This window comes from Pseudorca crassidens, chromosome 1 (assembly GCF_039906515.1).
Source record: "Pseudorca crassidens isolate mPseCra1 chromosome 1, mPseCra1.hap1, whole genome shotgun sequence".
In the NCBI taxonomy this organism is placed as follows: Eukaryota; Metazoa; Chordata; class Mammalia; order Artiodactyla; family Delphinidae; genus Pseudorca; species Pseudorca crassidens.
Genome location: NC_090296.1, coordinates 124796058 through 124819812, shown reverse-complemented (window position 1 = coordinate 124819812; position 23755 = coordinate 124796058). Strand labels below are relative to the sequence as shown.

The 23755-nt window shown below is 38.8% G+C and overlaps 1 protein-coding gene across 2 annotated transcripts in view; it reads left to right on the top strand.

The window, feature by feature from the left end:
• CHRNA5 (cholinergic receptor nicotinic alpha 5 subunit) overlaps positions 1-21885 on the top strand; it is a 60645-nt gene extending 38760 nt beyond the window's left edge. Inside the window, exons 1-6 of one of the 2 annotated variants that reach the window (XM_067755203.1) lie at positions 8307-9167; positions 9446-9597; positions 14316-14360; positions 15920-16029; positions 17683-18511; positions 21340-21885. In XM_067755203.1, the coding sequence (XP_067611304.1) occupies positions 9143-9167; positions 9446-9597; positions 14316-14360; positions 15920-16029; positions 17683-18511; positions 21340-21501 (1323 nt within the window). In that variant the 5' untranslated portion in view covers positions 8307-9142 and the 3' untranslated portion in view covers positions 21502-21885. Of the gene's footprint in view, positions 1-8306; positions 9168-9445; positions 9598-14315; positions 14361-15919; positions 16030-17682; positions 18512-21339 lie in introns of those variants that run through there. The other variant, XM_067755192.1, reaches the window with a different exon arrangement.
• Positions 21886-23755: the final 1870 nt, after the last annotated feature.

Genomic DNA, 23755 nt, shown 5'->3' with positions numbered 1-23755 from the left:
ACAAGTTTTTGTATGGACATCGGTTTTCATTTCTCGTGAGTATGTACCTAGGAGTGGAATTGCTAGGTCTTTGGTCACCCTTTAACTTTTTAGGAACTGCCAGACTGTTTTCCAAAGCAACAGTACGATTTTACATCCCCACTAGCAGTGTATGAGGGTCCCAATTTCTCCATATTTTTACCAACACTCGTTTTTATCTGTGTTATTTATTATAGGCATCTTAGTGGGTATGATGTGGTATCTCATGGTTTTGATTTGCATCTTCCTGATGGCTAAAGGTTTTGAACATCTTTTCATGTACTTGGCCTTTCTTCTTTTAGATAACTTACCTATTTTTAAATTGGGTTGATTAGGTTGTTGGGTCTTTTATTATACAAGTCCCTTGTCAGATGTATGATTTGCAAAAACTTTCTCCTGGTTCTCTCTTTTTTTTTTTGAATTTTATTTTCTTTATTTTTTTATATAGCAGGTTCTTATTAGTTATCCATTTTATCCATATTAGTGTATATATGTCAATCCCAATCTCCCAATTCATCACACCACCACCCACTACCATCACTTTCCCCCCTTGGTGTCTATACGTTTGTTCACTACATCTGTGTCTCAATTTCTGCGCTGCAAACTGGTTCATCTGTACCATTTTTCTAGGTTCCACATACATGTGTTAATATACAATATTTGTTTTTCTCTTTCTGACTTACTTCACTCTGCATGACAGTCTCTAGATCCATCCACGGCTCTACAAATGACTCAATTTCATTCATTTTTATGGCTGAGTAATATTCCATTGTATATATGTACCACATCTTCTAAAATCGTTCGTCTGTCAATGGGCATTTAGGTTGCTTCCATGTCCTGGTTATTGTAAATAGTGCTGCAATGAACATTCGGGTGCATGTGTCTTTTTGAATTATGGTTTTCTCAGAGTATATGCCCAGTAGTGGGATTGCTGGATCATATGGTAATTCTATTTTTAATTTTTTAAGGAACCTCCATACTGTTCTCTATAGTGGCTGTACCAATTTACATTCCCACCAAGAGTGCAAGAGGGTTCCCTTTTCTCCACACCCTCTCCAGCATTTGTTGTTTGTAAACTTTCTGATGATGCCCATTCGAACTGGTGTGAGGTGATACCTCATTGTAGTTTTGATTTGCATTTCTCTAATAATTAGTGATGTTGAGCAGCTTTTCATGTGCTTCTTGGACATCTGTATGGCTAAGACATTTCTTTGGAGAAATGTCTATTTAGGTCTTCTGCCCATTTTTGGATTGGGTTGTTTCTTTCTTTTCTTTTTTTTTTTTGCGGTACGTGGCCCTCTCACTGTTGTGGCCTCTCCCGTTGCGGAGCACAGGCTCCGGAAGTGCAGGCTCAGCGACCATGTCTCACGGGCCCAGCCACTGCCTGGCATGTGGGATCTTCCCGGACTGGGGCACGAACCCGCATCCCCTGCATCGGCAGGCGGACTCTCAACCACTGCGCCACCAGGGGAGCCCTGGGTTGTTTCTTTTTTAAATATGGAGCTGCATGAGCTGTTTATATATTTTGGAGATTAATCCTTTGTCCATTGATTCGTTTGCAAATATTTTCTCACATTCTGAGGGTTGTCTTTTCGTCTTGCTTGTAGTTCCTTTTGCTGTGCAAAAGCTTTTAAGTTTCATTAGGTCCCACTTATTTTTGTTTTTATTTCCATTACTCTAGGAGGTGGGTCAAAAAATATCTTGCTGTCATTTATGTCAAAGAGTGTTCTTCCTATGTTTTCCTCTAAGAGTTTTATAGTGTCCGGTCTTACATTTATGTCTCTAATCCATTTTGAGTTTACTTTATTTTATTTTTTAACATCTTTATTGGGGTATAATTGCTTTACAATGGTGTGTTAGTTTCTGCTTTATAACAAAGTGAATCAGTTATACATGTACATATGTTCTCATATGTCTTCACTCTTGTGTCTCCCTCCCTCCCACCCTCCCTATCCCATTGAGTTTATTTTTGTGTATGGTGTTAGGGAGTGTTCTAATTTCATTTTTTTACATGTACCTGTTCAGTTTTCCCAGCACCACTTATTGAAGAGGCTGTCTTTTCTCCATTGTGTATCCTTGCCTCCTTTGTCGTAGATTAGTTGACCATAGATGCATGGGTTTATCTCTGGGCTTTCTATCCTGTTCTATGGATCTATATTTCTGTTTTTGTGCCAGTACCATATTGTCTTGATTACTGTAGCTTTGTTGTATAGTCTGAAGTCAGGGGGTCTGATTCCTCCAGCTCTGTTTTTTTCCCTCAAGACTACTTTGGCTATTTGGGCTCTTTTGTGTCTCCATACAAATTTTAAGATTTTTTGTTCTAGTTCTGTAAAAAATGCCATTGGTAATTTGATAGGGATTGCATTGAATGTGTAGATCGCTTTGGGTAGTATAGTCATTTTCACATTATTGATTCTTCCAATCCAAGAACATGGTATATCTGTCCATCTGTTTGTATCATCTTTAATTTCTTTCATCAGTGTCTTATAGTTTTCTGCATACAGGTCTTTTGTTTTCCGAGGTAGGTTTATTCCTAGGCATTTTATTCTTTTTGTTGCAGTGGTAAATGGGAGTGTTTCCTTAATTTCTCTTTCAGATTTTTCATCATTAGTGTATAGGAATGCAAGAGGTTTTCTGTGCATTAATTTTGTATCCTGCAACTTTACCAAATTCATTGATTAGCTCTAGTAGTTTTCTGGAGGCATCTTTAGGATTCTCTGTGTATTGTGTCATGTCATCTGCAGACAGTGACAGTTTTACTTCTTCTTTTCCTATTTGTATTCCTTTTATTTCTTTTTCTTCTCTGATTGCTGTGGCTAGGACTTCCAAAACTATGTTGCATAATAGTGCTGAGAGTGGACATCCTTGTCTTGTTCCTGATCTTAGAGGAAATGCTTTCAGTTTTTCACTATTGAGAATGATATTTGCCATGGGTTTGTCATATATGGCCTTTATTATGTTGAGGTAGGTTCTCTCTATGCTCACTTTCTGGAGAGTTTTTATCATAAATGGGTGTTGAATTTTTTCAAAAGCTTTTTCTGCATTTATTGAGATGATCATTTGGTTTTTATTCTTCATTTTGTTAATATGGTGTTTCACATTGATTGATTTGCGTATACTGAAGAATCCTTGCATCCCTGGGATAAATCCCACTTGATCATGGTATATGTACCTTTTAATGTGTTGTTGAATTCTGTTTGCTAGTATTTTGTTGAGTATTTTTGCATCTATATTCATCAGTGATATTGGTCTGTAATTTTCTTTTTTTGTAGTATCTTTGTCTGGTTGTGGTATCAGGGTGATGGTGGCCTCATGGAATGAATTTGGGAGTGTTCCTTCCTCTGCAATTTTTTGGAAGAGTTTGAGAAGGATGGGTGTTAGCTCTTCTCTGAATGTTTGGTAGAATTCACCTGTGAAGCCATCTGGTCCTGGACTTTTCTTTGTTGGAAAATTTTTAATCACAGTTTCAGTTTCATTACTTGTGATTGGTCTGTTCATATTTTCTATTTCTTTCTGGTTCAGTCTTGGAAGGTTATATCTTTCTAAGAATTTGTCCATTTCTTCCAGGTTGTCCATTTTACTGGCATAGAGTTGCTTGTAGTAGTCTCTTAGGATGCTTTGTATTTCTGCGGTGTCTGTTGTAACTTCTCCTTTTTCATTTCTAATTTTATTGATTTGAGTCCTCTCCCTCCTTTTCTTGATGAGTCTGGCTAAAGGTTTATCAATTTTGTTTGCCTTCTCAAAGAACCAGCTTTTAGTTTTATTGATCTTTGCTATTGTTTTCTTTGTTTCTATTTCATTTATTTCTGCTCTGATCTTTATGGTTTCTTTCCTTCTACTAACTTTGTGTTTTGTTTGTTCTTCTTTCTCTAGTTCCTTTAGATGTAAGGTTAGATGATTTATTTGAGATGTTTGTTGTTTCTTGAGGTAGGATTGTATTGCTATAAACTTCCCTCTTAGAACTGCTTTTGCTGCATCCCATAGGTTTTAGATTGTCGTGTTTTCATTGTCATTTGTCTCTAGGTATTTGTTGATTTCCTCTTTGATTTCTTCAGTGATCTCTTGGTTATTTAGTAACGTATTGTTTAGCCTCCATGTGTTTGTGTTTTTTACTGGTTTTTCCCTGTAATTGATTTCTAATCTCATAGCATTGTGGTCAGAAAAGTTGCTTGATATGATTTCAAGTTTCTTAATTTCACTAAGGCTTGATTTGTGACCCAAGATATGATCTATCCTGGAGAATGTTCCATGCGCACTTGAGAAGAAAGTGTAATCTGCTGTTTTTGGATGGAATGTCCTATAAATATCAATTAAATCTATCTGGTCTATTGTGTCATTTAAAGCTCTTGTGTTTTCTTATTAATTTTCTGTTTGGATGATCTGTCCATTGGTGTAAATGAGGTGTTAAAGTCCCCCACTATTATTGTGTTACTGTCGATTTCCTCTTTTATAGCTGTTAGCAGTTGCCTTATGTATTGAGGTGCTCCTATGTTGGGTGCATATATATTTATAATTGTTACATCTTCTTCTTGGAGTGATCCCTTGGTCATTATTTAGTGTCCTTCCTTGTCTCTTTTAACATTCTTTATTTTAAAGTCTATTTTATCTGATATGATTATAGCTACTCCAGCTTTCTTTTGATTTCCATTGTCATGGAATATCTTTTTCCATCCCTTCATTTTCAGTCTGTATGTGTCCCTGCGTCTGAAGTGGGTCTCTTGTAGACAACATATGTATGGGTGTTGTTTTTGTATCCATTCAGCAAACCTGTGTCTTTTGGTTGGAGCATTTAATCCATTCACGTTTAAGATAATTATCGATATGTATGTTCCTATTACAGTTTTCTTAATTTTTTGGGTTTGTTTTTGTAGGTCCTTTTCTTCTCTTTTGTTTCCCACTTAGAGAAGTTCCTTTAGCATTTGTTGTAGAGCTTTGGTGGTGCTGAATTCTCTTAGCTTTTGCTTGTCTGGAAAGCTTTTGATTTCTGCATGGAATCTGAATGAGATCCTTTCCTGGTAGAGTAATCTTGGTTGTAGGTTATTCCCTTTCATCACTTTAAGTATATCATGCCACTCCCTTCTGGCTTGTAGAGTTTCTGCTGAGAAATCAGCTGTTAACCTTATGGGAGTTCCCTTGCATGTTATTTGTCATTTTTCCCTTGCTGCTTTCAGTAGTTTTTCTTTGTCTTTAATTTTTGCCAATTTGATTACTATGTGTCTCGGCGTGTTTCTCCTTGGGTTTATCCTGTATGGGACTTTCTGCACTTCCTGGACTTGGGTGGCTATTTCCTTCCCCATGTTAGGGAAATTTTCGACTATGATCTCTTCAAATATTTTCTTGGGTCCTTTCTCTTTCTCTTCTCCTTCTGGGACCCCTATAATGTGAATGTTGCTGCATTTAATGTTGTCCCAGAGGTCTCTTAGGCTGTCCTCATTTCTTTTCATTCTTTTTTCTTTATTGTGTTCCGCAGCAGTGAATTCTACTATTCTGTCTTCCAGTTCACTTATCTGTTTTTCTGCTTCAGTTATTCTGCTATTGATTCCTTCTAGTGTATTTTTCATTTCAGTTATTGTATTGTTCGTCTCTGTTTGTTCTTTAATTCTTCTAGGTCTTTGTTGAACATTTCTCGCATCTTCTCGATCTTTGCCTCCATTCTGTTTCCAAGGTCCTGGATCATCTTCACTATCATTATTCTGAATTCTTTTTCTGGAAGGTTGCCTATCTCCACTTCATTTAGTTGTTTTTCTGGGGTTTTGTCTTGTTCCTTCATGTGGTACATAGCCATCTGTGTTTTCATATTGTCTGTTTTTCTGTGAATGTGGTTTTTGTTCCACAGGCTGCAGGATTGTAGTTGTTTTTGCTTTTGCTGACTGCCCTCTGGTGGATGAGGCTATCTAAGAGACTTCTGCAAGTTTTCTGATGGGAGGGACTGGTGGTGGGTAGAGCTGGCTGTTGCTCTGGTGGGCAGAGCTCAGTAAAACTTTAATCTGCTTGTCTGCTGATGGGTGGGGCTGGGTTCCCGACCTGTTGGTTGTTTGGCCTGAGGCGACCCAACACTGGAGCCTACGCAGGCTCTTTGGTGGGGCTAATGGCAGACCCTGGGAAGGCTCATGCCAAGGAGTATTTCCCAGAACTTCTGATGCCAGTGTCCTTGTCCTCACGGTGAGCCACAGCCACCCCCCGCCCCTGCAGGAGACCCTCTAACACCAGCAGGTAGGTCTGGTTCAGTCTCCTATGGGGTCACTGCTCCTTCCCCTGGGTCCTGATGTGCACACTACTTTGTGTGTGCCCTCCAGGAGTGGAGTCTCTGTTTCCCCCAGTCCTGTTGAAGTCCTGCAATCAAGTCCTGCTAGCCTTCAAAGTCTGATTCTCTAGGAATTCCTCCTCCCATTGCTGGACCTCCAGGTTGGGAAGCCTGACATGGGGCTCAGAACCTTCACTCCAGTGGGTGGACTTCTGTGGTGTAAGTGTTCTCTATTTTGTGAGTCACCCATCCAGCAGTTATAGGATTTGATTTTATTGTGATTGCACCCCTCCTGCCGTCTCATTGTGGCTTCTCCTTTGTCTTTGGATGTGGGGTATCTTTTTTGATGAGTTCCAGTGTCTTCTTGTTCATTATTGTTCACCAGTTAGTTGTGATTCTGGTGCTCTTGCAGGAGGGAGTGAGAGCACGTCCTTCTACTCTGCCATCTTGAACCAATCTCCCGTCATTTCCTCTTTAAGTAGTGAGGGAAGAAAAACTACTCTTAAGTAACTACTGTGATCAATACTAAGTATTATACTTTAGGAATGCCAAACTAATGAAATGATTCCTACGTTCCAGGATATTGGTTTCTTTGGTGACCCAAGACTTATGTGACATAATTGAAAAATAATGCAGAACAGTATGATATAAATGAGAGTAGTATAATATAAATGCCCCTGGATTCCAAGGAGCCTAGGTTGAAAGTGATTGATTTAAAGTATTTATTTTGAGTAGGATGAGCACACATTAACTATTCACAACAACTTTTTTCTTATATGTATAAATTTATTTATTTTTGGCTGCATTGGGTCTTCAATGCTGTGTGCGGGCTTTCTCTAGTTGCAGTGAGCAGGGGCTACTCTTCGTTGTGGTGCACAGGCTTCTTATTGTGGTGGCTTCTCTTGTTGCGGAGCACGGGCTCTAGGCGTGTGCGCTTTAGTAGTTGTGGCATGTGAGCTCAGTAGTTGTGGGCTCTACAGTGGACTCTAGAGTACAGACTCAGTAGTTGTGTCACACAGGCTTAGTTGCTCCATGGCATGTGGGATCTTCTTGGACCAGGGCCCCAAGCTTTTTCCCCTGAATTGTCAGGTGGATTCTTAACCAGTGCACCACCAGGGAAGTCCTCACAGCAACTTTCAAAATATAATTTTTTAGTTTGATTCAGTTTCTGTAGAATTTAGCTTATATACAGTATCACATTTTCGGAGCCAGTCCTTACTACTGGGCTGTAAATGTGGATGCTGTCTTTGATTACCAGTGTATTTCCTGCATTTGGCATGGTGCCTGATACAAGGCACATTCTGTTAAATGTTTGTTGAATGAATGAATGAACAAACACTGGTGTGGGCTTGAGGTCTCGGCATGTGATATTAAGCTCTTTTAGAAAGTTGTCCCAAGGTGGAAGATGTTAGGGTGGAAAGAGCAAAAGGTAGAGGGGAGGCCTTCAGAGCTCTGCCACTGATGAGCTCTGTAGCACTGGCCTTTCTGGTCATATATCCTCATTTGTGAAGTGAGGGAATGTATTGGATCATCTCCCTTTTAATATTTTGAGGTTTATGAGCAGTATAAACTTAAAACATTTAGAACCAGCTAAAGAAACATAACCTCTAAGTAGAATTTGAGTGCGCCATTAAGGTTTTGTGCCAAAATACCACTGACCTTTGCACCTGGCATTTCTGTAAAGTTGTGCTAAGAAAATGGTATTTCTAGTATTGGATGTCCTAAGAAGGTATTCACAAGGCAGTATCTTAAATGTTCTCATTAAGTAGAATGTTAGGATAAATTTATCATTTTGTTTATTTATACCCTATCTACTTTCTTTCAAACAAAATTTGAGGTGGCAATTCAAGTTAGTATTTTTTTCCCCTAAGGCAAAATTTCCTTTGATTCTGTTAAAAAACATTTTGTTATCTCTGTCTTTTAAACAACCTTAAACTTTTGTTGTTTCCATTTTAAAATAGGATCAGAATAGGAGAAATGGTTCAATAATGCTATTTTAACTTGAACCTCTGAAATTAACAGCTTTTGAACATTACAAAGAATGCCTCTCTAGTGTATAATATTCTAACTGAATTGAAATCTCTCCATTGCTGCACATTTCAGCATAAGGAGGCTTTTACAGAGGCATGGCACAAACTCTATGATACTTATAGATTAAATCAAATATCTTAAATTGCCCAGGGAAGCAAGACATAAACTCTGAGGAGTAAGCTGCTCTATTAATGAAGAAATAAGCAGTGAAAGAAAATCAGGGAATGGGTTTCCTCTAGCTAGAGTAACCAGATACTTTTTAATAGCTCCAAATAGAAAACATGGTCTATCACAACAAAAAGAGAAGATTTTGTGAAAGTGCTAATTTTCTGTTAAATCATTTCTTTTAGGTTAGAGAAAGGCCAACACTAGCTACTCTAAATCCCTATGTATATACTTTATGATAAATAAGCCAGTGACATTTTCTTTTAAATAAATGTTTTTTCTTTGTAAAATCATGAGTCTTGAGTAAATGTCATCCTTGAATTTCACACATCCCACATTTCCTTGATAGAGACTCCAGTGTCCATAAAACACTGAAAACTCATTTCTTTAAAGAGGCTTACTTAAGCTTATTAGAAGTGTAAACGTAACTGTGATCCGTAAATCTAACCAGTCTTTGGCTTATGGCATCTAAAACTTTTTAAATTTTATCTTTTTTTTTTTTTAAGTCTTAGGCCCTAAGGTAATTGTATACAAATGTATAGCAAACAGATGTATGACAAATCTGAATAATTTCTTCAATATTTATATATTTGTATATTAAAAGCATGTAAATTAAAGCATGTTTATTTTACATTTATAGTTGATCAATAAACCTTAATATATGTTTTCTAGGTTTGGAATTTTATGACAAGCAACCCCCCTAGCCCTGGTAATTTAAAAGCTTTTGTTACTTAGTTTTTAAATTACTCTGTATTAAGTACTGAGTGCTTCTTTTGGAATTCAGCATATTTCCATGTGAATAATCTGATTTAACTAAGAAATATATCTGAACCAGAGTGTCCCTTATTGATCACAAACATTTTAAAATCGCCTTTGACAATAGCCTAAATAATACTTTGGTTCATTAGTAATGCGAAACTTTTTTAAAGTAGCGGTATTTGGTGGGAGAGAAGCCAATCCACTAACTTTTAAAAATTTGTTATACAGGATTAGCTGAACCATCCTTTGTTGCCAAACATGAAGATAGTTTGTTTAAGGATTTATTTCAAGACTACGAGAGATGGGTTCGTCCAGTGGAACACCTGAATGACAAAATAAAAATAAAGTTTGGCCTTGCAATATCTCAATTAGTGGATGTGGTAGGTGTGCATATCATTCCATATTCAATTTCACACAGGTCTATGGAGAGCGTATTGTGTGCCCAGGCACCGTGCTCGGCTGCAAAGATTACAAAGGTGAATGAACATAGTCCTTTTCCTCCAGGAACTCACCAGGGAAAAACAATTATTACACCACAGACATAGGAATACTGTATGTTTATATAATCTTGTGTAGTTTAAAAATCATTTTATCTCATTTGGTAATTAAAATAGGTCTATTTTTTAATAAATTCAAAGATATTAAACCCTTTATCTGGAAGTTTCTCCTTGAATATGTTAAAAAATATGACCAAAAAGTCAAAAAATTTAAAAGAAAAAACCCAAGAGTTAGAGTTGTAGATTTTTAGGACCGAAAAGGGATCTCAACAGATCATTGCCTCAGTATCACACTTAAAACATTTCTTAGGTTTTTCCATGTGACCTTTACCAGGTAGTAAATTCCCCATTGTAACTTGTTCTTATTGTCAAGAGATTATTTCTATTTTAAACTAAAAGGTTCACGCTAATTTTTAAACTAGCTTCTTCTTTTTCTGATCATGTCAATCAATAATTGTTTCCCTGTTGTGTTCCCAGAATAGTCAAATATGTGTGTGTGTATGTATGTATGGATACAGATAACACTTATAGGTGTGCCTTTATTTTCTGATTAGAGAAGCAATGCATGATTTTTGGAAAGAATTTAGAAAGTTCAAAAAAATACGAATAAGAAAATAAAACTTGACTGTAATTCTACCACCCAGAAATGACCATTGGTAACATTTTGTTGTGTTTCTTGCCAGTTTTTTCTTTGTGAATATGTTACAAAATTGAAGTATTATTTTAGATATAATTTTGATTACTGCTTTTTCCCCTATTGTTACACGATGAACATTTTCTTATTATATAATCTTCAAATGTAATTTTTAATGGCTGTATTTCATTTATAATTTATTTAAACATTCTCTTATTGTTGGCAGAAGCTTGTTCCCAATTTTTCCTGTTATAAAGGACAATGATGAATATTTGTACCTAAATGTTTGAATTTCTCCTTTCCTTAAGAAAGGTGATGAATCAAAGGATATACGTTTTTGAAGTCTGTTGACTGATATATGTAACCTAATTGCTTCCAGAAAGATCAATGAATATGGACTCTGTGCTTGATCCTTTGCTGGGCAATACAGGAAGATTTTAAATATAAATTTAAAACATAGGGAAGTAGGAAGTAAGTTAGTAGGGCTTGCTTTCAACTTTTCTTTCTAGCTGGGACTGTCAGCATGTAAATGGAGTAAGTGTAGAATGCTGCAGTACTAAATCGTGATGTCACAGAGATCTGGGATTTCAGATCTTGATGATTGAGATTATCAAAGAAGCCTGGGTAGAAGAAGTGGCACTTGAGCTGGGCTTGTGCTAAGTGTAGGATCTGGCATGCAGAGAGGAAAGAACTTTAATAACAAGGAACAGTATAATCACAGGTACATAAGCGATACTGAGCCTTTTTGTTCGGCTGTTTAGATCGATGGTCTGACTGGATGGTAGAGGAGGTGAGGAGTGATGCCTGTGTGCCACTGTGCCTTTGCTCCTGCCATTGCTTCTGTTTGGAGAACTTTCCTTCTCAGCACAAGCCATTTATCCTTCAAGGCCAAATTCATCTGTCAGACTCTGAAATCTGAACTTCCTAAGACAGTCTCTCTTCTGTTCCAGTTACGCTGACTGGCACTCAAGTGCTGGCAGGGCCGCCTCAAAGCAGAGTGAGCTTTAGTCCTTTTGTCTGTCCCAGAGCCTAGCATGGTGTCTGGCACGTAGTAAATGCTGAGTGAATGAGAGATCTGATGGGTAACAGACATGGTAAAAGCAGTACTTTAAGAGGATCAATAAGATAATTAAATACGTGGCTTCAAAGAGTGAAAGATTAGAAGCTTGAGAGGCAAGTTAGATCAAATATAAGAAGGAACAGGACTTGACCACTGAATATGGAGGGAGGCATCTTATTTTGAAGCCTAGGTGGTTAGAAGGGTAACCAATTTGAAAGAGAAAATTGGTTGTTATGGGGGCAGGGCAGAGAAGACGATGGGTTTGCTTTTGGTATGAGGTCATTGTGGTCCATTCAAAAGAAAATGTTCACTGAGGACCTTGGAAGGTCAAGACTGGCTCCGAGGTGAGAGAAGAGGCTGAGGATGTCAGTTTGGAATTGCTGGCCTGGGGGTGATTGTTGAAAACTTTGAATTGATGCAGTTTTAAAGCAGAGAGAGCAGGAGCCTGATCCTTGAAGAACATTCATAGAAAGTGGTAGAAGCAAGGGTTAGCCAAGCAGAGACATTGAGGAAGGGTTGCTTCTTGAGAGAAGAGCCCAGAAAATATACGGTCGGTGACAATTAGAGGGGAGGAGGACTAGAGTCAAGGAAGATGAGGGTCAAGGGCCCTGGACATTGATAGAAGCTTCACTGAATTGCTTCTCAGTGGGTTTATGTTTCTTTTAATCGCTAAGGTCTTTGCCCCGCAACCTTGTGATCATGTTTAGTGGCTCTTCCTTGAAGTTTCCTCAGATTCCTATCTCACTTCCTACATGTTCTCGCTCTGTCTTTTTAAAATATCAGTGTTGGCTTGTTTGTTTTGATTTTATTTTTACGGTCAGGTTAAAAAAAACCCTATTACCCCTAAAACTTTTCTGCCATGCTTATGAGTAGTTAACATTTCTTTATCTGTGGTTTCCTCCTGAGTGTCATCATACATTTGTCTTCACTCAGTTTGGTTTTTTTTTTAATTAATCAATTTATTTATTTATTTTTGGCTGCGTTGGGTCTTTGTTGCTGCACGCAGGCTTTTTCTAGTTGCGGCGAGAGGGGGCTACTCTTCATTGTGGTGCACGGGCTTCTCATTGTGGTGGCTTCTTGTTGCAGAGCGCAGGCTTCGGTAGTTGTGGCTCATGGGCTCTGGAGTGCAGGCTCAGTAGTTGTGGCGCACAGGCTTAGTTGCTCTGCGGCATGTGGGATCTTCCCGGACCAGGGCTCGAACCTGTGTCCCCTGCATTGGCAGGTGGATTCTTAACCACTGTGCCACCAGGGAAGTCCCTCAGTTTGGTTTTTGTTGCATCCTCCACTGTGTTGAACACGTGATAGATGCTCAAGAGATACTTGAGGTTAAAAGAGGCTGTATCCCCCTAAGGCAATGGCTAACCCACATCTTTGGGACCAGTTGTGAACTTATGGGTTTTTCTTTTATCTATGTTACTATTAAAGATACTAAGTATGGACTAGGTCCTAGCTCACAGAGCAAAATCTATGTGTGTTCACATTTTTCTGGTGAAAAGGTATAATTTTCCTTAGATTCTCAAAGATGACCTACTGCCATGCAGCATCACAGGTAATATGTTTACCAGAACTTTCCTAATTTTTAATGCCTCTGGTTAGAACTTTTGTCTGAAAGGCATATTCTAATACAGGGCTCAGCAGTTATTCTGGATGGTGTGTGCCTTTGGGGTGGACGGTAGAGCTGGTGGTGTAGCGTTTAAATTTAGGAGTTTTGAGTTTTAGAATCGGTTTTACCACTAATTGGTGGTGTGATTTTAAGCAAGTTGCCTCACTGGGCCATTTTCATATTTGCAAAATGAAGGGATTACAGTAGATAAAATCTCTAGGTCCTTTCCAGCTCTAGTGTTTTAATCAAGGAAAATTGCTCCTTGGAAGACACAGTGTCAGAGGGATGGCCATGCTGTATTTCCTAGGACCCATTCTTTCCATGTAGGGACCTAACAGCTGTCTTTGTCCCTAGGGATGTGCTTCCTTCTGGCCTCCTCCTTTCTCCTAGGTCATTCACCTGTTGTTCGGATGGGATAGGGAATGGAAACACTCCAGTCACCTAGGCTATTTATATCCCATCCTCTCTACCCAACTGTAGGGATTGCCTCGTGCTTCTGTGTGTCTGTGTGCTCTGAGCATTGTATCCTACACAGGGTCTGTTTGTGGTTGATGATCATGGTGATCTTTTACTGGTTCAGTTGGCTCCATGATATTTCCGTAAAACTTAATGAAAGAGTTATCACTTTAATTAGGCCTTGAAAATTCAGTGAAGAACTGGCGTAAGTGAAGATAAGACAGCAGGAAGGTGTAAGTAGCAAGGACCCCTGGTCCTCTAGAAAAGTAGGATGTAAAAGCTTTATGAAGTTGCCATTCAAGGCTCTGACATCCATATTTTTTTCTACGTAACAGCTCCATGGAGAGATTCAAATATGTGCCTCAGCAGAAGCAAATGACAAGTTGTAGTCCCTCAAGAATGCACACATTGTATCTCACTGATTGTAAGATGCACATTTTCCCACATTTTAGCACTACTGAAGTCAAGATGTCTTATAATTAATGACAACTTACAATTCATTATCACCCTTTTTCTTTCTCAGTGCTAAGTACATAAAATAATGTTGTGATTCTTAGATTGCATCTTAGATTTGAGGAAATATAGTAGCCGAGACTATTAATATTAAATCTAAAAATGCCAATGGTGTCCTTTCGGGCAGCTTATCTGAAATACAGAGTATGTTGGAAGGAGTAATGTGAAATTAGGCTGGTAAAAATATCCTGCTTTTCTAGAGAACCAGATTGATGAACAGAACGTAGGTACTATATATAGAGGAGTGTTTATATAAAACTGAGAAAATTCTTATTTAAAGAATTATTGTTTCCGTAATTGAAATAATCAGCCTTATTTAAATTTTTATTTCATAGGATGAGAAAAATCAGTTAATGACAACCAATGTCTGGTTGAAGCAGGTATGTATAAAATTCAAAGGGCCACCCCTCTGTTGACTGGTGCCACTGTTATTACAGGGTTTGTAGCATGAGTATCTGGTCTTGGTGGATTGGCAGGAGGCAGAAGGATGAGGTAGATGGAGTCTTGTATTCATTCAGTTAATATTATTTGAGTGCCCGCTATATGCCAGGCACTGTTCTGGGCACTGGGGAAACAGCAGTGAACAAAACAGACAAAAGTCTAGGCCCTCAATGAACCTCATTCCAATGGGGGGAATAAATAGGAAGTTGTATAGTACCTTTCAAGCTGATAAGCTTGGAGAAGAATACACCGGGAGAGCAGATAGAGAGGGTTGGGGACTGTACTTTTAAATAGGATGGGCAGGGGAAGTACCACTGAGAAGGTAATATTTGAACAAAGACTTGAAGGAGGGGGAAAAGCAAGCTATGTGAGTATCTGGAGGAGGACTGTTCCAAGCAGAGGGGACACAAACGTGCAAAGGTCCTGAGGCTGGAGGGTGCCTGGCGTGTTCAGGGAGCAGCAAAGAAGCCAGCAGGCTGGAGGTGAGTGGCCATGGGACGGGTGTAGGAGATGAGGTCAGTGAAGCAACAGGAGGCCGATGGGTGTTCCTAGCATAGGTTATGAGTAGTGGCTTCTAGGCCACTGTAGGATTTTGGCTTTTACTCTTCAGTGAGATGGGAACAGGCAAGAATGTAATGATTTATTTTTATGTTCATAGTCTCTCTTATATAAAGGACTTCTTTTCTTTCTGGGCCAGATGTCCCCAACTGCTGTTGAGTGCTTCCCTTTGTTCTTTATTATTGCTGATTTTTAATACCTACTGCCAGTTTCCTAACCCCCAATTCCTGAAAGACGTGTGCTTTCCTTGGGGTGCAATTCTTTTTTTTTTGCGGTACGCGGGCCTCTCACTGTTGTGGCCTCTCCCGTTGCGGAGCACAGGCTCCAGACGTGCAGGCTCAGTGGCCATGGCCCACGGGCCCAGCCGCTCCGTGGCATGTGGGATCCTCCCAGACCGGGGCACGAACCCGTGTCCCCTGCATCGGCAGACGGACTGTCAACCACTGCGCCACCAGGGAAGCCCGGGGTGCAAGTCTTCACGTGATCACAGAATTGTTACTGTGTGGAAGTGGGACAAGGTGTTTAACTATGTGGAATGTGTAATAAATCCAACTGCTCTTTGCATGGACCAGTCCAGCCAGTCATTGACGAGACAGCTAGAAAAGAGAATGTTTCCCTTGAACTTGGACTTTAGGTGCCCATGGCTGCAGCTCCTGGGCATGGTCAGCTGGTGGGAGAAGAGGTGTTGAGCAGATCCATGAATGTACGCAGCTCTGGTCCTCGCCTGTGTCTCCTGAGGGACCATGGCTAGAGCCACCACATGAGGGGACAGGGCTATATCCTCCAGTGCCCATAAGAAGGACGTGGAGGTGAGTTTTCTTTATTGGGAGTAGAGGGGACTTCGTGTCTGAAATGTCTGGATTTGGCAAAGAGAGTATAGCTTTCAGTGTTTTTGACTGTTAATTTTATTGAAATTGAGTCAGGTTTCTTTGTTTTAAAGGAATGGATAGATGTAAAATTGAGATGGAACCCTGATGACTACAGTGGAATAAAAGTTATACGAGTCCCTTCAGACTCTCTCTGGACTCCAGACATTGTTTTGTTTGATAAGTAAGTTATATCCAGAATACCATTTTTTTGTTTTCAAAAGAAAACAACTGTATTACTATTAGGCACTAGTAATTTTTTCTTCCTTTTGAAAATTGTTTAGCTATAAAGTCAGAGGACTTCATCTTGTGTTCTCTCATTTCATGAACCTACAGATAGGTTCTGTGGATCCTCTCCCTTTTTTGGTATATTGTTTTCTGATCGTAAGTGTTCTTGGATTTCAAAAATTTGTAAAACATGTGGGAAGTCCAAAAAGGTATAAGGAAGTTGGGGGGAATATAATCAATCCCGTTATTACCATCACTTGGTGGCAACCACTGTTATAGACTTACACGCATGGTGGGCTTACTCTGTGCCTGGCGTGACGCTCAGTGCCTTATCTTTATTCATTCAGTTCTCAAGATAACCTTATGAACTAGGTACGATCACATCTATTTGACAGATGAGAAAATGGAGGCCGAAGATAGTTACACTTGTCCAGGATCACACAGCTCACACGTGCACACGTGGTGCGTGGGGAGTAGCCTGACATCCCCATTTACACTCTTACTTTCTAGACTACATATTTGGCAGACTGCCTTCCAGATTTTTTGGTAATGGTTAAAAATAGTTAAGGTCATGCTTTATGTTTAAATATGCATCCTTCTAATTTTGCTTTAAATACTGTATAAGAATCTCCCACAATGAGGAATGTTGGATTAACTATTAACTCATATTTGTAGGTATTCTACCTAAGTGTGTTTTGAGGATGGTTTTTAACTTAGGGGAGAGGATACTTCTGGGTGCCAGTTTCATTTTTTTCTAGGACCAACCACTCCAGGACATTTCTGGGAATTTGTGCTTATCCTAGTGCACTTTGTCTTGTTTGCAAGAAGGCATTGACATGAGGACAGAGCAAATGCTAAGCAAAAAATACCTTTCACTTTTCAAACCTTTACCTCCGTGCTTCTCAACATGGAAGGAGTGAACAAAGCATGATGCAGCTTCCTGGAGCATCATCTTACTCTAAGTCATTGCAAACATTTGGATATTTAACATGGATATATCACATAGGAGTGTGCAAAAGCCACACGAATTTTAAGGTAGAGAGCAATATTTCGAAGATAGCTCATGTTGGTGGCGATGTTTCCTGCTAGATTTCTCCAGTGCGTGAGTTCACACGATGGCAGAGTTGGAGAGGGACGGCTGTTTTCCAGGGCTGTGCCCAGTTTGGGGCTATTGTTCTTTCCCTGTCAGTGTAGGAAGCGTCCAGTATCTGTCATGGAGGGAGAAGAACACTGAGGGGAGAAGGGGACGTCTAGGAATGTGGATTCAGGTTCTGGCTCTGTGCACATCCATTGTTATAAATTAGCCTAATTACATTCTGTGTGTAATCAAAGTGAAATCATTTCAACACTTGAATCTCAGGATTCTGTGAATATAGATCTGTCAGTCCTGGAGTAGACATGGAAATAGGGGTTTAGTTTCAATGGAGTTAGATATTTAAGGGCAGTGTCTTTAAACTAGAGTCCCTTACGTGGAGCAGGTATATCCCAAGTGTAACAATTTAAAAAGTATTTCGTGCTATGGTATAGGTTTTCTTTTATATTAGGCTTGTAAAACGCACGCCCAGGTTGTTTAATCTCTGCATTGTTACTGTGCATGTGTGTATTTCAGTGCAGATGGACGTTTTGAAGGGGCCAGTACGAAAACTGTCGTCAGGTACGATGGCACTGTTACCTGGACTCCACCGGCAAACTACAAAAGTTCCTGTACCATTGATGTCACATTTTTCCCATTTGATCTCCAAAACTGTTCCATGAAATTTGGTTCTTGGACTTACGATGGATCACAGGTTGATATAATTTTGGAGGATCAAGATGTTGACAAGAGAGATTTTTTTGATAATGGAGAATGGGAAATTGTGAGCGCAACAGGAAGCAAAGGAAACAGAACCGACAGCTGTTGCTGGTATCCTTACATCACTTACTCATTTGTAATTAAGCGTCTGCCTCTCTTTTATACCTTGTTCCTTATTATACCCTGTATTGGGCTCTCGTTTTTAACCATACTTGTCTTCTATCTTCCTTCAAATGAAGGTGAAAAGATTTGTCTCTGCACTTCAGTACTCGTGTCTCTGACTGTCTTCCTTCTTGTTATTGAAGAGATCATACCCTCATCTTCCAAAGTCATACCTCTAATTGGAGAATACCTGGTGTTTACCATGATCTTTGTGACACTATCCATCATGGTCACTGTCTTTGCTATCAACATCCATCACCGTTCTTCCTCAACACATAACGCTATGGCTCCGTGGGTCCGCAAGATATTTCTTCAGAAGCTTCCAACACTGCTTTGCATGCGAAGTCATGTAGATAGGTGCTTCAGTCAGAAGGAGGAAACTGAGAGCAGCCGTGGACCAAAATCTAGAAACACACTGGAAGCTGCACTTGATTCCATTCGCTACATCACAAGACACGTCATGAAGGAGAATGATGTCCGTGAGGTCTGTGACCGCGTATATTTACAAATGCAGATCTGTTTTAATTCTAAGTCGGGCAAACAGCATGACCCTTAAGACTAAGTATAGATTGAGGGCCAGAGATGTTGACACACTGTTCTGTAAAAGATCTTTACTAAAATTTCAGTTAAAACATCTGCAAAATGTGGCATGTACACAAATCTCACGTCTCCTTTTCCCCCATCAGCATCTTGGATGACTTTTGAAAACACTTTGTGTTATGCTGACTGTTCTGTTATTCTAAGGCATAGTAATCCTGCCGTTTGGTTTTTGGCTCTGACATGATTAACTGTTTTAATTTGATCTTCAGTAACTTTGTTTCTGGATTCTATAGTAATCTGCAGACACAACTGCATTATAGTTTATCAAAAGTGATTTCATTTTTTAAAGAATGAGTCTAATGGAGCCTTTATAAATACAGCCAAGATATTTTTCTAGAATAAATCTTTTTGTTGTTCACTTATAAGAATGTTAGCGAAATCAAAAGCAGTAAGCTATTCTCAGGTGTTATATATTATACATCAACGTGTACAAGTGAAGCTTAGTGTAGTACTTAATAATATGCTTAATTTGCTTAAAAACAAAAATTTGCTCAAAACTTTATTATAGAAAAATAACTCACTGGCTCCTTATTTAAGGTTAATATTTAAAATGCAAGAATTGAACTCTGAATACATTTTATTAATGTGATCATATCGAACTGGAGTTTTCTTTCAAAACATGTAATATTTCAGTCTTGTCACTATTCTTTATTTCTATTGTGTAATTTTTAAAAATTATTTATTTATTTTTGGCTGCGTTGCATCTTTGTTGCTGCGCATGGCTTTCTCTAGTTGCAGCAAGCAGGGGCTACTCTTCGTTGCGGTGCACGGGCTTCTCATTGCGGTGGCTTCTCTTGTTGCAGAGCACAGGCTCTAGGCGCATAGGCTTCAGTAGTTGTAGCATGCGGACTCAGTAGCTGTGGCTCACGGGCTTAGTTGCTCCGAGGCATGTGGGATCCTCCCAGACCAGGGCTCGAACCCGCGTCCCCTGCATTGGCAGGTGGATTCTTAACCACTGCGCCACCAGGGAAGCCCTGTGTAATATTTTTAAAGCTACGACTATAGTACTATTTTCATAATTGAATTTACTTTGAGTAGTCGCATTAAAATTATATGAATTCTCTCACAGATACAGAGAACAAACTAGTGGTTACCAGTGGTGAAAGGAAAGAGGGGGGAAAGGTAGGGGCAGGGGACTAAGAGGTACAAACTACTATATATAAAAAAGCTATCAAGATATATTGTACAGCACAGGGAATACAGCCAATATTTTATAATAACTTAAATGGAGTATAATCTATAAAAATTTAGAATCACTATGTTGTACACCTGAAACTAATATAATCAAAAAATAATAAAATAGTACCTAGAATAAAAAATGTATATGAATTCTAATCTCTACCGCCTTTTTAAATGGAAAAATTTCTAGCAGGCGTGGTAAGCAGGTGGAATGAATCCGGTAAAATAACAGCCCTCCCCCCAAAGGGACATTTGACATATGTTTCTAATAAACTTTTAAAAAAATTTTATTGTAGTTGATTTACAATGTTGTTTTAATCTAATCTAAATCTAACTTTTAATGCTTGTGGATCATAAAGTTTCTATTTGGTGTAAGTATAATTAGTTTCTAAGGTGAAGCTATCAATGGAGTCTTAAAAAATACAGATATTAGGGGCTTCCCTTCCCTGGTGGCGCAGTGGTTAAAAATCTGCCTGTCAATGCAGGGGACACAGGTTCGAGCCCTGGTCCGGGAAGATCCCACATGCCATGGAGCAAATAAGCCTGTGCGCCACAACTACTGAGCCTGTGCTGTAGAGCCCATGAGCCACAACTACTGAAGCCCGTGTGCCTAGAGCCCATGCTCCACAACAAGAGAAGCCACCACAATGAGAAGCCCACACAGCACAACGAAGAGTGGCCCCTGCTCGCTGCAATTAGAGAAAGCCAGTGTGCAGCAACGAAGACACAACACAGCCAAAAATAAATAAATAAATATTTTAAAATACAGATATTAGATAATGATATGGATTGAGATGGGATTTAATGAATGTCTGCAAAGTGTTGTGCAAAAGGATCCGAGCTCCTTCCAAGAGGGCCAGTAAATGGGGTTTATTTTCAGGGGAAAAACTTACAAGTAGAGAAGCAGTAGGGTGTTTATAATCCATTAAATTCTACATTATCCTGAAACTTGGGGCACAGTTCCTGTAGAAGACCCAGTGCTTCATAGAGAAAAGGGGCTAGGGAAGCTCGTGGTCAAGGAAGTGGCCTGGTGGGAGGGAACCTCTGGTGCTTGGGGCCTGGTCTCAGCCTGCCCTTCCCTTGAGGTCACTCACACCTGCTGAGCCAGCTCCCTGCTTGGGCTGCGAAAACAGGGAGGGAATGAGCTCACCAGAAGCTCTGAACTCATGAGCTTAGGTTCAAATGGTCCCTAGGAAATCCTAGGAAAGTAAAGCAGGTGGGGTGAGGAAGAAGATTAACAGCTGTTGAATACATATTATCCTGAACCAACTTTTAATTTGTCATGAAATTAACTTCAGGCTGAATTATTTTCAAAAATTAAAAGAAGTAAACAATACTGGGCTGAACAAGTAATAAAGATAACTGTATATAGTAAGAATTAAAAAGATGTTTTAAAGTTTATTTTAAAATATCTAAGTACTATATTTTATTAAAATTCTATCAGAATAACCCACTTATATTACAAGTCGATGTGTAAATTTATGAATTTTGTGTCTTAATTATTTAACATGGGTTTTTTGTTTTTTGATACAGGTTGTTGAAGATTGGAAATTCATAGCCCAGGTTCTTGATCGGATGTTTCTGTGGACTTTTCTTCTGGTTTCAGTTGTTGGATCTCTTGGGCTTTTTGTTCCAGTTATCTATAAATGGGCAAATATAATAGTACCAATTCATATTGGAAACGCAAATAAGTGACACTTCCCTAGGGGCTGTAGTAGGAATTTAGTTAAAAGGCACATAATTCTTATGGCACCTATAAAATTATGAAAATGTAAATTGTGTTTAAAATTTGATGCAAGCTTCAACAGATTAACAGACACTAACATCAGTTTATCTCAATAGACTGCCCATTAGAACATCTACCTGCATGACTGAAGTAATAACTGGCTGAATAACATTTGATCTTTTAAAAATAGCAGCACAAAATATTATCTAAACTGTACTAGTAAAAATCTAATGTTTGTATCCTGTCAATTCTGCTTTGTAATCAACAGTTAAGTTCATCTTTTGACTGTGCTGGGAAATTCCTGTTGTATTTGAAGACTGATTTCATTTAGTAAAGGTACACATTTAAAAATTCTCTCTGTCCTGTATTCATTGGGTAAGAGCTAATCTTAAGTATAATATATTGCTGTAGTAAATAAGCTGACTACTTGGTATGATAATGATTGAATGTGATGCTACTTTTCTATAAGGAACATTTTTAAAAAATGAAAAATGGGAACTGGGAACTCCTTTAAGGCTTACTTTATTTTGTAGATGCGTAAACTGAATAATTATTAACTATTTTTACAGCCTACCTTCTGTTGTGAAATCATACAACAGATAACTCGTGTCGACATGCAGTAGCATATCCTTAACATTCATTTCAATCCTTTTGTCCACTTTTTCCCACAATTAATAGAACCACCTTCTATATAAATTCTGGTAGCATCTTTTTATCTTTGATCTTGGAAGTGTCCATGACAACTAAGTGAATCCCATTTTAAGAACACGTCTGTGGATACTACTAAATTGTTCTGTGAGAAAACCATCTTCTAAAATTAAAGGTGGTATTGTAATTATGTATAAGCACATTGTTACATACCTGTGATGTTTCAATTTTATCTCTTTCATTCCAACAGTTACAGTACTAGAATATTAGTGTTGCAAGGGCCTTTAGACGTAATCTGGTCTTAGCCTATTACTACTTACTTATTCAATACAGTATCATGTATCACAGGTAGACAAGTTAAAATTTCATCTCTACTGTCATACAGAGTGAAGTAAGTCAGAAAAACAGACATCGCGTATTAACGCATATATGTGGAACCTAGAAAAATGGTACATATGAACCGGTTTGCAGGGCAGAAATTGAGACACAGATGTAGAGAACAAACGTATGGACACCAGTGGGGGAAAGGAGCGGGGGTGGTGGTGGTGGTGGTGGTGGTGGGATGAATTGGGCAATTGGGATTGACATATGTACACTGATGTGTATAAAATTGAGGACTAATAAGAACCTGCTGTATAAAAAAATTAATAAAATAAAATTCAAACCAACAAAAACAGAAAAAAAAATTTTTCATCTTTAATGTCCCTGACTCAGCTATGACCAGGAAGAAAATACTGACAGAAATCTTGTATTCGATTTTGAACTCTTAGCTCTTGAGAGAACAACTGCCTTATTTATTTATAGTAACAGATCTAAGTTCAATTAAACACTCCTTAGAAGGCAGAAGGGATCCTGTCTAATTTGCCTTTTATTTTAGGCAGGTGTTTAATGCTATTTAGTGAGTGAAAGTCTCCTCGTTCGATCAGTTTAAATTGCCAGTTGGCTGTCATAGCATGTATATATCCCCGATCCCTCTTATTATGTTTCCATTACTATTACTTTAAAATTTTACATGTAAATACATTTTATAGAAATCTTCTTTTGGCTTACTGAAACATGAGTCACAGTGGGCTGCAATTTTGTCAGTTGTTTTATTTTTGCATAGGAAAAACATCATAATGACTAATGCGAAGATTAAAATGGTCTCTGTGTATCATCATCTCTTGCCAGTGGTTATTCAGATTCAGAAGTGGAGTATGGGATACTCTCTCCTTAATAATTTGTCTAAAGCAGTGGTTCTCAAAGGGGCAGTTTTGCCCCTGAGGGGATATTTCTGGTCGTCACACCTGGCGAGGGATGGGGGGTATGTTATTGGCATCTAGTGGGTAGGGGCCAGGGTGCTGCTAAAGATCCTACAACGTACAGGACAGACCCCATCCCCCCTCAACACAGAATTATCTGGCCCAAAATGTTACTAGTGCTAAGGCTGAGAAACCCCGTTCTAAAGGTTCATTAACAATGACTGTGTGATGAGGCATAATTTCTCATAGTATAATAATTTAGAATTATGCAAAATAAATAACTGAGGCCATCTACAATGAGGGCATGGTCCTTAGACTCTTGAAAAACAGTAAA